Genomic DNA, 15,147 nt, shown 5'->3' with positions numbered 1-15,147 from the left:
CCTGAGACGGACCCCGTGATTTTGGCCGACTGTGACTCGCTGCGGGACCCGGTGGCGCTGGAGACCTGATTGGGCACAGTGCGCTACCTGAGGTCGCGGCCCCGTAGGCCCGAGCAGGCGCGAGGCGCCGCATTGAGAGGCGAACCTGGACTCACACGCCTGAGGTGGGGTAAGACTCCGGAGCAGCGGAGGTTGTCTAACACAAAATAAACATTTATATGAGCCCGCTGAACCCCCGGGCGGCCGCGGAATCTCGTTCTTAAAAATCGGCCGCCATCTTGGATCGGGCTTGGTCATCGAGTTGGGCTGTATGTGCGGGACTGATTCTACTGGTATCTAGCCCTAAGCGGTGGCATTGGTACTCCCGCCCACTGCTGCCAAACTGGGACAACGCTGATCTGATGCACTGGCCGCATGCTTTTGATGATCCTCGTTTGCGTTGCAGCGCGTGCTGCAGAAGTGGCGACTGTCTGTGGGGAATGCGGGCCTGAAGACAGAGGCCTGCGGGATTGCTGCGAGGACACACTGCTCCGTGATCGATGTTGTCTGCCTGCTGCTGAAGCCGGCTATGCTCGCTAGGCCTGCTACACCCAAATCCCTATGAGGCCTAGTTGTTGGATGCTGATTTTTGTGCTCTGGAGCCCCGGTGGCGCATTTCCCATCCTACCGCTGCATGGGCTGTGCGGGCGGGTCCCCTTGCCTGACTATCCTTAAGGCTTTGGTGTCTGCTGGCAGGACTGTAAAGGCATTACTTGTCGAGTTTGCTCTCCCGCTCTACATTCCCCTAATCGGCACCACCTGAGAAATCAGCTCAATTCAGATAGGGTAATCTGACATGCTCTGTGCCGTGGTGAAGCGGACACCAGACTCTTGGCCATGGGGAGGGGTGACCCTCGCCAACCGAGGCTCACGTTTGAGCAGAAGAAACTGTCCAAGCAAGCTGAGCAGGACTCCGGAGCTACGGGGGGGTCACCACTGGAGGTCCCTCAGGACATTGATGTGACTGCACTAATGCTGGAGGTGCGCTCCAGCCTGAAAAGCATAGATGCCAAGCTGGATAACATGACGGCCCAGCTAGACAATGTGAGATCCCAAGTGGCCACACACGAAACGCGCCTAGATAGCCTGGAGAACAGACACCGGAATGCTGTGAGTTTCAGCAAAGCACAAAGGCTCACATCACCAACTTGGAAAAGAAAATCGAGGCGATCTGCGCCAAGGCTGATGACCTGGAAGCGCGCTCTCGAAGATGCAACGTTCGTATCACAGGCATTCCGGAGACCACGGCGATGGGGAAAATGGAGGTTTTTGTGACCGATCTGCTGCACAAATTATTTGACCCCAACCTCTCCTCGGTCTTTACTGTGGAGCAGGCACACAGATCACTGGGGAAAAAAAAGCCCTTGGGTACCCCGCCGAGACCGATCCTAGCCAAACTGCTCAATTACCAAGACAGGTATCTCATACTGCGCTTGGCAAGTGAGAAAGGGAGGATAACACACAAAGGGAACAACATATCCTTCTTTCCAGACTTCACGCCGCTGGTGCAGGCGGCGCGTAAGGAATTCTTACCTGCCAAGAAACTGCTGCTCCAGGCACAGGTCCCATACTCTCTCATGTACCCTGCCAAACTAAGGGTTGTGCATGATGGCACAACGCACCATTTTCTGGATGCAGGATCAGCCTTAAAATTTTCGAAGCACATATGCAATCCCAGATCCAGGAGGAAGACTCAGGCTGGGACCAAAGCTGAAAGCCAAATGAGCGCCAATGATTGAACCCCAGGGCCCAAATTGCTACTAGAGAGTAGGGCTTGCATGGTATGATTTCGGAGGTGTTTGTCCTTGGAATTCTGCGGGTGCCACCATGCTCCTCTGTTTGTATTATAAGATGCCAAGGATGTCTGGTTGTAAGGTTGTGCTATGCTTTTATCATACTCTGCCCATTATTGAAATAGACTAACTAATGCAGCCACCCTGTGTGAGCAGGGGTGTACGCTTGAGATGCCACGCCTCCAAGGGGTGTCTCCCACGATTACACTGTTCTATTGTTTGTGCCCCTTGGCGTAGTAGGGGGGTTACTGACACAACTTGATTGGGGGGTTGGTGTGGGTGGGGGGTGGCTTTGGGTAATGGGATGTTTGGTATATAGTCAAGTACGTGTGTATCTGCATATTCTTTGTGACTTACGTATGCTCGGTGGGGGTTGGGCGGAGGATGGACACACTGGAGACCAGCACGGACAATGGGTGTGACCAAAGTCTTAACATGGAATGTAAGGGGCCTAAACGACGTCAGGAAGTCAAGACTTATGCACAGCTACTTGCTTAGACATGATATAGACATTTGCTTCTTGCAAGAAACACACATTAACTCCACGTGCTCGCCCAAACGTAAACACTCAAGGTGGGGTTCCGTATACTCGGCTATATATTCAAACTACGCAAGAGGTGTAACTATCCTTTTGCGCTGGGGTATGGACTGGAGGGAAGACTCTGTATATGGTGATGCTGAAGGCAGATATGTTGTATTGCATGGAGCCCTGCTCGGCAAATACGTGATAATGGTGGCTGTGTATGGTCCAAACACTGACGATCCGGAATTTTTCAGGGAGATATGGGCGCAGGTCAATGTTCTGAACTGCTATACAGTGATATGGGGCGGAGACTTCAACGTGGTTATGGAAGACTCCTTAGATAGGAAGGGCACGTCCAGGCAATTACATCCTCATGTCAGCCAGGCTCTGAAAGACATAATAAACGAGGGCTCACTTATAGATATATGGAGGTCCCGTAATGCGGGTGTCAGGGTGGGCACATGCATATCTGCACACCATGCGGCCTGGTTCAGACTGGATTACTAGAGGTATCTCAAGATGTGGCCACCTGGACTGTTAAATTTGACATTTTGGCCCGTTCCTTGTCCGATCACGCTCCCTGTCTCTTGGAGCTGGACATTCTGGGAGTCCCAAGCAGAGCCTTCACCTGGCAGCTACCGCTGGATGCACTCCAGGATGCTGCCATTACGGAGGAAATTAGGCGAGATATTGTCGATTACTTTGCCACCAACACACGCTCAGTTACAACTGAGGCAGTTCTCTGGGACGCCTTTAAGGTTGTTATAAGTGGGCAATGCATAGCACGCAAGGCAGGGGTTTTAAAAGCTATAAGAAATTCCTTGGCGGTGGCTGACAGGGAACTCAAGGCTCTTGAACAAGCGTTCTGTGTAGACCCAACGCCTGAATTGGCATCCCAGATCAAAACTAAACTACTAGACTTTGCCGAGGAAGCACAACGTGAGCTGAAATTCCTCGGTAAACAAGCTGAAGCTCGCAGATACGGGGAGGGAGACAGACCCAGTCGCACATTGGCCAGGATGATCAACACCACCCCTCCACCCACACATGTACACACGATAATAAACAATGCAGGAGAAATGACAACAGGCCAGCAAGAAATATTGCAATCCTTCACCACTTACTATTCTAAGTCCACACATGCGGTATCAACAGATGCCCTTGAGTCCTTTCTGGAATCCATAGCACTTGTATGGTTTAACAATACACACAGGCAATATATGGACCGTCCCGTGACAGAACAGGAAATCGCCACTACCATAAAGGCTCTGCCGCTCAATAAAGCGCCAGGTCCTGATGGACTCACAGCAGCCTTCTATAAGACGTATGTAGAGGAGCTTGCTTCGCGCTTACATGCTGTTTTCGCGGAGGCACAAGAGGTGGGAGTTTTGCCAGATTCGATGAGAGAGGCCCTCATTATTACATTGCTGAAACCTGGCAAAGATGACCAGAGTATGGACTCTTACAGGCCCCTCTCGTTAATTAATGTTGACGTTAAAATATACGCGAAGATAATAGCGACCGCCTCCAGCCCTTGCTCCCGATCGTGGCCCTCCCGGACCAATCGGGGTTCATACCAGGCCGTGCTACCACTCACAACCTAAGAACGGTTTTCTCAGCACTGCATTACTTACACTCTGATACGCAAGCGGCAGCGGTGTTTCTCGACGCCACGAAAGCATTCGATTCACTTGAGTGGTCGTATCTATTCACTATCCTAGAGCGTATGGGGTTTAGCCCGTTATTTGTAAATCTGATCCGCTTACTTTACACTGCCCCTAGAGCCAGGATTGGAATTAACGGCATGGTATCTGACTCATTTCCAATCTTTTGAGGCACCAGACAGGTTTGTCCACTGTCCCCGCTGTTATTCGCCATTGCGATGGAACCACTAGCTGCCAGAATTCGGCAACATCATACTGCTAGAGGTATAGTATTCAGCACTCAGAGTTTACTTATCTCCTTATATGCTGATGATGTCACTCTGTATGTTAACAACCCAAATGAGAATCTGAACCCATTGTTGCGAGAATTTGTTAGATTTGGAGGTCTGTCTGGCGTATCCATAATTTGGTCCAAATCAGTTATATTCCCTCTAACCGACAGCACCTCCGAGGTTCAGTCTGACTACCTTCTCAGGTGGGAAGCAGACGAGGTAAAATATTTGGGTATTTGGATTAGCCGTAACATCCAAGAGATCTGGAATCTGAACTTTGGCAGAGCGGTGTCCTGGCGTGAGGGCAGTGTGACGATTTGGTCAAAACTCCCCCTCTCCTTAGCAGGCAGAATTGCACTAATAAAAATGATCGTGCTGCCAAAGTTCCTCTATCTATTCACAAACATACCGATTCCACTGACTCAACACTTTTTCACATGGTTGCGCTCTCACTTGTTGACATTGGTTTGGGCTGGAAGTCAGGCTAGACTGTCATGGGCATTGCTAACACTGCCACTTAGGCAGGGCGGCCTGGGAGCTCCAGACATGCACTTGTATGCCCTCTGCGCACAGGCCCAATACCTACACTTTTGGGCTTACCCGACGCCTTACCAACACCATGTGGCAGTGGAGATTGACATGGTTGCTCCGCTCACCCTGAGTGTGGCCCTCTACCGCAAAACTCCCAGGCCATCGCAAGACATAGACTCAGCCAATATGCTCCGCTGGACTTGGCCCGAAATGCTAAAACGTGCTGCCATACCTCTGTTATATGCGCCTGCTATACCCCTTAAACACAATCCTATGCTCCCCTGCCTAGAAGACGGCGGAGGCGAGGTAACCATTGCTGGGTCCACTTTGCGCACTTTTGCTGACATATACCCTGAAGGCACACATCTGGGTCTGCCAGATGCGGATGAAGACAACCCACTGTCATTTAGAGATAAATTCACACACCACAAGCTCAAATCTGCATGTAAGGCAATGTGGGACCGGTTCCCTGAGGAGCCACCACACCTGCAGGCGCTACAAAACATATTAGCTAGAGCTTCCCGAAAGAAACTTGTGTCGCGGCTATACAACTCCATGCAAGAACAATCCCCCGTTGTGGTGCCCAAGTCACAGCAACTATGGAGCAGTGAGCTGGAGACGCCCCTAACTGATGAACAGTGGTCGTTCTGCTGCAGGCAGCTCTTGGAACTCTCCCCAAATTACAAACTCCGACTTATACACTTCAAGTTCCTCCATAGATTCTATCGTACCCCGCTAACTCTCCATCGCATGGGCATCAGGGACGATGACAGATGTTGGAATGTGGTGAGGAGGGTGCTTCCTTTTTTCACATGGCGTGGCACTGCCCGGCTCTATTTGATTACTGGTCTGAAATTTTTGTTGCTATGAATCATATCCTGAACAGAGTGGATGCCCCATCACCACTCCTAGGCATTTTGGGTTGGGTCGAAAACACTGAGCCCAAGAGACGGAAGCTACATGCATTGTTGCTGCTGTATGCCAAGAGGCGTGTGGCCATGAACTGGGGGCGTAAAACCAAGCCCAAATTTAATGACTGGCTGGCAGATGTTACATATGGTCACACGCAACTCGGAACCTATTGGGACCTAATGCCAATCAATTCACGTCCTAGAGATATTTGGGAGCCATTCTTGCAGTGGTCGCGCGACAGATCGGTCTCCCCCATGGCTACACCTGTGGACCCGACTGCGTGATCCCGAACTGATGTTGTGAGTCAGCTAATACTTTGCTTGCATGTATATGTCACAGTGCGAACTGGGTAGATGTCAGGACGTGGAGAGCCCAGGGGAGCTTTAATTCCTGCCCCGGCAAGTAACAAATTGAGGAAGGTATGGTCGCCCACTTGCCTTTGTATGTGGTGATATATGTTTGTCCGGTTGCCGCTTATTGACCCCATTGAGCATGTTTACTCATCATACTTTTGCTACTTAAATGCTGTGATGTCAGATTTGATATATAATTACACTGACGTATACCTGTTTTTTCTGGTTAGTTATGGAATAACAAAAATTGATATCCTTTGGTAATATGCAGCAGCATTGTCATACCGCTTGTCTCATCTGATGTAAACAAGTTATTACCATATGTAAATGCTGCGATTTTACTATGCAATTTCTAATAAATACAATTTTTAAAAAAAAGTGTTGTGAAGAAAAGGAGCTAAAAAGCACACTGAAGAAAATGATGTCCTAGAAGGCCTCCAGTGGGCTTTAGAGCTGGATGTGGAACAGAGACTGCAATGTTGCAAGTAGTAGTAACACTCTACACATCTTGGACAATCGGGAATCCTGCACCCTCATACTTCCTGCCCCATCCACAGCATTTGGCATAGCCATAATTCTAAACTCTCCTAAAAATCCTAGAAAACAGATGGTATGAGTGGCACAGTTCTGTGATAGTTTGAATCATATCTCATTAACTGCTCACAGAAAGTAATTTGTCAACCTCTCTCCTGAGCTCTTGCCTCTTTATCAAGGAGTACAACAAAGTACGATCATCTCCCAGGTGGTTTTAATCTGCCACTGGAATGACTTGTCTCTTTCCTGAGAAAATTGAATATCTCCTTTCAGCTGCATGCAGATGACACACTGCTACATTTTAAGGTCTTTGTGCTGAAGGGCAAGGCCAATCTTGCAAAGACCATTGGCAATCATCAGTCATAGATGTCTTTCCATCATCTAAAATTGAGCCCCCAGAAAGCCGAGTTCCTTCTAGTCTCTCCTCTGATGAAAGCAATGTTCCTGATGAAATTCTTAATTGAAGCCAATATTGTTATCTTATGGTTACACTGTTGGTGTGAAACTCTATGTCTTACTCTCACTGCTTCTTCCTGTACCACATAAGACACTACACTACTTTACTTTGTACTTTACTTTGTACTTGATAACCTAATCGGTTCAAGTTCGCGCTATAGAAAACTCTAAAAAATAAAATAAATAAATAAATAAATAAAGCACCCTGCTACCCTTCTGGGTCTGGTTTGTGCAATGTTAAAAATAAAATGTATCCACAATGTTGATTAATTTTGATGCTGTTTACCTTACGTAGTCTATAATACATTAGGTTTACATTCTTCTTTTTTAAACTTTCAGAATTTTATCCTCACTATTGTCGTGTCAGACCAGTTTGGAGAAAATTGTACTGGATCCCTCACAGTCTCAGTTTTACCTTCGCAAAAGCACCAACTGAATTTCACGTAAGTGAAAATAGTATGTTTATGTTTTTGAAGTGTGTGATGGTCCAGTAATATGTCAGACACAGTGTCAGAGATAGTGTCTTCGTTAATAACGTTCAGAGATAATCAAAAGAGAAAATTTGCTAATATTTTCTTATATCCTGGATCCTGTTAAAAGTTTTAAAATGCAAAGGAACATTTTGTCAACAGAATACAAATGTAATCACACACGCTCTCCTTAAAGTAACACCTTTTATGTTATGACATCAAAGGAGCACAGCTATAACCACCAGGTTACATCTTATTTACGGGTTGTATTGTAGACAACTACGATACTCCACATAATGTTAAGATACTGGGGCCCTGATTCACAAAGGGCTTCTGTGTGGTAAATGAATGATGCACAGTCCACTGTGTAAGTTAATATCCTTTATTGCAAGTTCCTTCCATGTATTCAAGACAGGTTAAGATCATAAGTAAAACCCCACCAGGAGCCAGCTGTTAGCAGCTCAGCCTGAGATGACCAACTGCCACAGTAAGTTAGCGAGAGGCACTGTGAGCCAGAGGGACACCCAGGCATTCTATGATGTCACAGAAATCATAGTACAGTCTATCCAGAGAAGAACAGTGGAGAGGACATTTACTACACATCCTCTTCCCTTATGGAGTAAGAACAGAATAAAGAAACAACATTATGTCACAATATGCCTCATCCCCCTCCCTTAACGAAACAGCATGGTTTCGAAAAAACAAGACGAACAGCTAAGTTAGCTGGTGACACTCATAACCTCACCACAGATGGGCACACCACAGGGTAAACACCCTAGAAATAAAAATGAGTGTAGACTGGGAGAGACACAATAGGGGTAAGATAACTTAAGATAAACCAAGAGACCAAACCCCTTTAACAAGAATTCACCAAAGAAAAAGAAAAAAAAACTACCCCTGATAAAGATATGCTGACACTAAACGTATGATAAATTCACAGCTCAAAATCTTACCAAAATGAAGCCCTGACCAGTAGCTGCAAGAAGGTAGACTCCGACAAGAACATATTGCACAAACAATCTCCACCAAAAGCAGGGGACAGTGCAGAGTGTGGAGAATGAACTACTCGCAAACACTCAACCTCCCCAGTTAAGGGAACACCGCAGGACATTAATCCTGGGAATAAAAATGGGCATTGACTACCCGGAAAGACTCAACCTCCCCTGAAAAGGGTACACCGCAGGGTAAGGAAAATAACCCTGGAACGCAAGATGGGCACGGACTACCCGCAAACAATCAACCTTCCCTGAAAAGGGTACACCGCAGGACAGTAATCCTGGGAACAAAAGTGGGGCATGGACTACCCGCAAAAAAAACCAACCTCCCCTGTGGGCATGGACTACCTGCAGATACCCAACCTCCCCTGAAAAGGGTACACCGCAGGGTGAGGACAATAACCCTGGGACAAAGATGGGGCATGGACTACCCACAAACACCCAACTTCCCCTGAAAAGCGTACACCGCAGGATAAAGACAAAAACCCTGGGACAAACGATGGGGCAAGGACTACCCACCAACACCCACTTCCACAGAAAAGGGTACACCGCAGAATAAAGACAATAACCCTGGGACAAACGATGGGGCAAGGACTACCCATAAGCACTCAACCTCAAAGGGTACACAGCAGGGTAGTAATCCTGGGAAAAAAACAAGGGGCATGGACTACCCACAAACAGACACACAACCTCCTCTAAGTAGGGTACAGACATAACATCCCCCTAGAAGCAAAATGTAGGAACGACAACAGACATACATATACCCAATATGCCCTACATAGGGTACACAATAAGGTCCTAGAACGCCCTAGAAAACAGAAATGGGCACAGACTATGCACCCAGCACACAACCTCCCTTAGATAGGGTAAACCTGTTAAACACTAAACACACTCCTGCAGAGACATGTTAAGATTACAAAAAATTATTAAATGACATGAGCTCCGGTGAGCGACCTCTCACCCGGGGTCTTTGTACTCCGCTCCCTGCAGACGCCTCTGAGGTCCCCGCAGTCGCCGTTGAATTTCGTCATAAAAATAGGAAGTGATCCAATCTATGAGGAAAGTCCCTTCAACTCTGTTGCTCCGCACTTTCTCGAAAAAGATAACACTAAATTGTACGTAATGCGTGAAAAGTTTGAACTGCAGCGGTTAAACTGCCCTGCCACAGTAAGTGCAAAAACATCAAGAAATCTCCATTAAAATGTCTTGACTCACCCAGAAAGACGCGGCCACAGTCACAGTCACTGTTCAAAAATACTCACAAGCGAGACTATTGCTCGAAAATAAATGTTCCGTTCGTCCCACTTGTTGCCCAACAGTCGAACACAAATCGCTGACTTGAATGCGATCCGATGCCTGAAAGCGCTGGCGCTGCAATCACCAGGAAAGTAGTTTACAAAGTCGCCGTAGGAATGCAAAAGTGACGGGAAAAAACAAACACGCTTGTTTCTGCCTCCCACAACTTGAACACACCTCTCACTAGACCTGGTGCCTTCGTCCAAGGTGCAGGGAAAATGTCGATTTTTGACAAAAAGACTCTCCAGTAAACGCCCGTTTCAAAACGCTGGAAAGACACAGGCAGAGTAGGCAGAGACCGTTGAGAAGTCACTTATAGCATAAATCGCCCAGGTTGCAGGCTGTTCAGACACACGCAGACATAAAAATAAAGACACCCGCCCAGGGTGCAGGCTGTCCAGGTGTGATAGGACACTGGTGGGGTCAGCTGGGCGTTACCTTTTGTCTTATGTATAATTTTCACAATGTCTTTAGTTCCTTTCTTTAGTTCCTTTTCTTGAAGTAGCTTCCTTAGTGCACAAGTAGGTTCATCCTCTTCAAAACGTCGCCAAGTTGTGCTAAATGAATGATGCACAGTCCACTGTGTAAGTTAAGATCCTTTATTGCAAGTTCCTTCCAAGTATTCAAGACAGGTTAAGATCATAAGTAAAACCCCACCAGGAGCCAGCTGTTAGCAGCTCAGCCTGAGATGACCAACTGCCACAGTAAGTTAGAGAGAGGCACTGTGAGCCAGAGGGACACCCAGGCATTCTATGATGTCACAGAAATCATAGTACAGTCTATCCAGAGAAGAACAGTGGAGAGGACATTTACTACATTCTGCACTCGTGGAGGATGCTCCGCTGTCATGGGGAAGTCTCCGCAATGAGAATTCTCCTGGAGAGATTCCGCCCCAAGTGAGGAGATTCCCCCATGACTGTGGAGGCCCTTTGTGAATGAGGCCCTGAATCTTCTAACTTGCTTCTTTAGACAAGCTCAAGGAAGCACTGCTGTTGCAATTCCGGGACAGATTTACAAGCCCCATGCAACACATTTACGCCGCCGTTGCGCCACTTCTGTGACGCAGCGGCGGCATAAACCATGCGCCACGTTGCGCTTATTTACAACGTGACGCATCTAGGCAGATCCGGCACAGGGTGGGGGTTCCGTCGAGGAACGCTTCGTAAAAGTGACGCAGTGAAATCTACAAGATTTCACTGAGTTACTTTTATGTCCATGCTACGTCAAAACCCTGTGCCTGCTTGAAGAAGGCGTAAGAAGTAACGTAGCATGTTAGGCATAGGGCGCCCCTGAGCATTGCTGAAGCTGAGTTGCGCTTGCGACACGACTCCAGCAATGCGCCGCCCTTACGCCTTGGGATGCGGCACGCATCTGCCCATCCGTGCTCCACAGCGGGCCACATAAGCGTGGAAGGGTATGCTCAGACATGAGTCCCTTGCTCATTGCACCATCAGGATTCAAGCAAGCCGGGCCGAAGACGGCTGTAATGCCAGAAACCGGTCCCCGGAAGCTTGTTTCCTTCCCAGTAAAAGAATTGGCTTGGTAGTTTGGTCTGCCCTGTTCCCATGATACACTGGGCCAGGGACAGACTAATTTGCATGTAGCCATGTTCTGAGCTGGGATGGTGCAGTGAGCTAAAAAACGGTGATGGATCAAGCCCTGATCTGTTGACTGGGTACGAGTGTTTTGCTTAATTCAGATACTCTGTCCATCACCACCCCCCTTTTCTGAATCGTTTTGTCGACCATAAGCGTGGAAGGGTATGCTCAGACATGAGTCCCTTGCTCATTGCACCATCAGGATTCAAGCAAGCCAGGCCGAAGACGGCTGTAATGCCAGAAACCGTTCCCCGGAAGCTTGTTTCCTTCCCAGTAAAAGAATTGGCTTGGTAGTTTGGTCTGCCCTGTTCCCATGATGCACTGGGCCAGGGACAGGCTAATTTGCATGTAGCCAGGTTCTGAGCTGGGATGGTGCAGTGAGCTCAAAAACGGTGATGGATCAAGCCCTGATCTGTTGACTGGGTACGAGTGTTCTGCTTAATTCAGATACTCTGTCCATCACCACCCCCCTTTTCTGAAACATTGTAAATGCAGCGCATGAGTGGTGGCGCACGGGTGGTTTTGTGTTTCGCAAGTGATCGGGCGCATCCCTGCTGATTTGCAGAGATGCGCTAGACTTTGTAAATCTGCTCCCTCCATGTATTGTATATACCCTTTCACTTATGCATAGCAGATGACCTGTTAGGTTAAAAAGGTCTTAGATCCACTGTGCATTCCTATGTACATCTAGACTATCACAGGTTACTGCTTGTGTCATTCTTGTACCCCTTAGAAAATTTAATAAACAGAGTTGAGTAAAAGTTCTTAAAGAGCCATTTATGAGATAGCTGGTTATAGGCTCGCATATTAGAAACTAAAGCGTTCCTACAAGTCGCACAATATTATGTGCCTATTCTTTTCTAAGCAGTACACCCCCTGTAGCAGCAAATAACTTGCAGATTTTGTTATCACACAGCAGAAAAGCACCCAAAGATAGAGCTGCTGTTATGTGTGTGTTTTCCTTGCACTATCATTTGGGTTGAACTGTTTTAACGAGTGAATTCCTTATGCATTAGAACACATTACTCACGTTTCTAGAAGGATTATAATGTCCCTTCATTTTAATTCCAACCAGGATCCAGTCTCAGACAGTCACAACCATGGAGAATTTGGGTGACAGCGTCTATGTGGCCAATGTTTCAGCAGCGGGTGCCAAGGTCCGCTACCAATTCATCTTTCCATCTCCATATTTTTCCATCAATGAGGGTAAAAATCATGAAAGTACTTGGGTGTGTCACACATGAGGATCCTGTTTTTTCTGATCCTCTCATCTATTCATTATAATAATCATATGAGTAAAAAGTACAGCTATAGCATGTAAAGCTCTGTTGTATAGTTCACATTTTGTTGCTCTTTATGTCTCAAGTCAAAGGAGTACTAATATTTAGCAAACACCCATTGGGGTAAGTTAGCGCGGTATAAGACACAATTCATTCATTCATTCACATTCAAGTTTAATATTATTGATTGATTGTCTATCCTTGGCTTATACAACTGTTATGTCTCATGTTACTCAGATGGCAGTTGCTTGGTTGGGGTAGAAATAAACAATGTCCTAAAGAAACAGATATGTCTTAAGAAGTGACCTACAACTCATGAACGTCTGTTCTTTTCGGCCAAGTAAGCGAAACATCATCTACCCCAAATCTCCTGCAGTGGCACATGATTGTAACAAGATATGTCAAGATCATAGGGTTCTGTGATGGCAAACACAATGTTGTTCATCTAGTAAGTAGAGTGGGCTCTGATTATACTAAGGTTGATGCAACAGGCGATGATTTTGAACAGACTTGATTCTCCACCTTAAGCTGGTGGAGATCATGCTGGGCATCAGAAACATTATCCCCCCTCAGAGACCCAGTTATGAGTTTGACACCAACATTCAGTGCCACCTGTAACTTTCACACACAAATTTTGGAGATCTCCAAATATAGGTTATTAGTATACTCTAACTGTGAGTTGACAATGGAACAAACAACAATATGTTGCAGAGGAAGAGACTAACATACATGACGTTACTCACTACTAACCGACAATACTAGATGTTTTAGTTACTTTATCGACCTGTGCGATCATAGAAAACTCACATCTGTACCTATGAAGTGAGTTAGATCATTTACTTAAAAAGATGCTGACATGTTTCCCCCCACCAGGGGTTTGTTAGCAGCATTTCAGATTCAGGGATTAAGATATCTGGCTTCGATCCATAAAGTCGCAAATGACTTACATCAATTCACCAAATGCTTGAAACGAGGCGCATTAGTTGTCATATTGAGGACTGTCCCCATTGATCACTATGGGGATATGTGTATCATGTGCACTCGATTGTGAATATAGGTCCCATTGCCTAATTAGTGTCAACAGAGGCTTTACCTAAATATATCGAAAATACAAGTAGACAAAGGAGAACCTTCAGAGATCCCACTGTCCATCCCTGGTGAGGCAGAGGATTCCTCTTCGGTTGCACTGTGGTAAACTGCTGGTTATAAAATGACATAAACCAATCCAAATTGAAGCCAACTATTTCTAATAAGCTAGTGGATCTGTTGCAGAGGACATAATAGACCCACCAAGCTAAATGCTGCTGAGAGATTCACAAGCAGTAATTGTACCAAATGTGTATGGTTGGCAATAAACCGAATGGATTCCATAGTGTTCAAGAGAGTGATGCATGTCCCAAACAAAAGCTGAAAACCTGATTGAGCAACTTCCAGCCGGTTGTTATTGATCAGAGGGCTCTGAAATTGTTTGGTTGTTCCCCTCCCTAGGATATAACTAATTAAGGGAAACCCTGAAAAGAACAATAATTGCTGGGTTCCGGTGTGTCTTTTTTTTACAGTGGAATAATGACTGCCTTAATCGCGGGATGAGGGATAGATCGTTTACTTCTCCAGACAGGAATTGATTGTAGATTGGACACAGGGGCCAAACAATATAGTGAAATCTTTGAATAGTCATGATGGTCCAGAGTCATAAATGTAGTAATTTGGCTTAATTTTCTTTGTATTGGTATGGTTTCTTCTAAGGGTCCAGATTTAAATTTAAACTTTGGTGGTCCTGGGCCCAAAGAAGCAATAGTAATGTTAGTTAAGTATTAATCTGTAAGCATCATATTTGGGGAAGCATCTGGTTTAGCTGCCAGCTCAATGATAAGAAGTGATTGTGTTAAAGCAGAGTATATTGTGGATAAGCTCCCAAGGGATCCACCAACATCTTAGTCCACAACCGGCTGGGCTGGACCTCAGTTATTAGAATCTTCATCAAAAAATCCAGTCACAAGCCTCAGTAAACAGAAAAAACTTACTTTTTAGGAGGGCCTTTATTAGCCACAATATTTATCTTATTATTCAATTGAACCTGTTTTATCATAATGGACAGCATAGTGGTACGTTTCCAGATGATCTTTATAAACTATTGTCCAATTGCTTTCTGTGCATGCGCTGTTGTCTAAGTACTTCATGGGGTGAACTTCCATACCTATGAAGAAAAAAAAGCCTAAATACTTTCCTTTTCTATCCCCCCACTATATTTTTTAATCTAAAATACAGACTAACAGGTCCACCTCTCAAATTAATTTCATATTTCAATATTTTAGTTCATCACTAATTCTTTATGGGTTCTGGAGTAGCGTGCTACTTGCTGAAAAAGCGCTTCAACACCTCATCAGGGGTAGCAAGCGCTATATAAATGCAAACCTTTTTCTCTCTTCTA

The 15,147-nt window shown here is 46.0% G+C and overlaps 1 protein-coding gene across 1 annotated transcript in view; it reads left to right on the top strand.

Moving 5' to 3' along the window:
• LOC147692578 (cadherin-related family member 4-like) overlaps nt 1-15,147 on the top strand; it is a 256,491-nt gene that overhangs the window by 119,075 nt on the left and 122,269 nt on the right. Inside the window, exons 5-6 of the mRNA XM_086939538.1 lie at nt 7,417-7,520; nt 12,512-12,642. Coding sequence (XP_086795664.1) covers nt 7,417-7,520; nt 12,512-12,642 — 235 coding nt within the window. The remainder of the gene's footprint in view (nt 1-7,416; nt 7,521-12,511; nt 12,643-15,147) is intronic.

This window comes from Lissotriton vulgaris, chromosome 9 (genome assembly GCF_964263255.1).
Source record: "Lissotriton vulgaris chromosome 9, aLisVul1.2, whole genome shotgun sequence".
NCBI classification, from domain to species: domain Eukaryota; kingdom Metazoa; phylum Chordata; class Amphibia; order Caudata; family Salamandridae; genus Lissotriton; species Lissotriton vulgaris.
The sequence above is the reverse complement of the archived record's forward strand: the minus strand, read 5'-3'. Positions and strand labels throughout refer to the sequence as shown.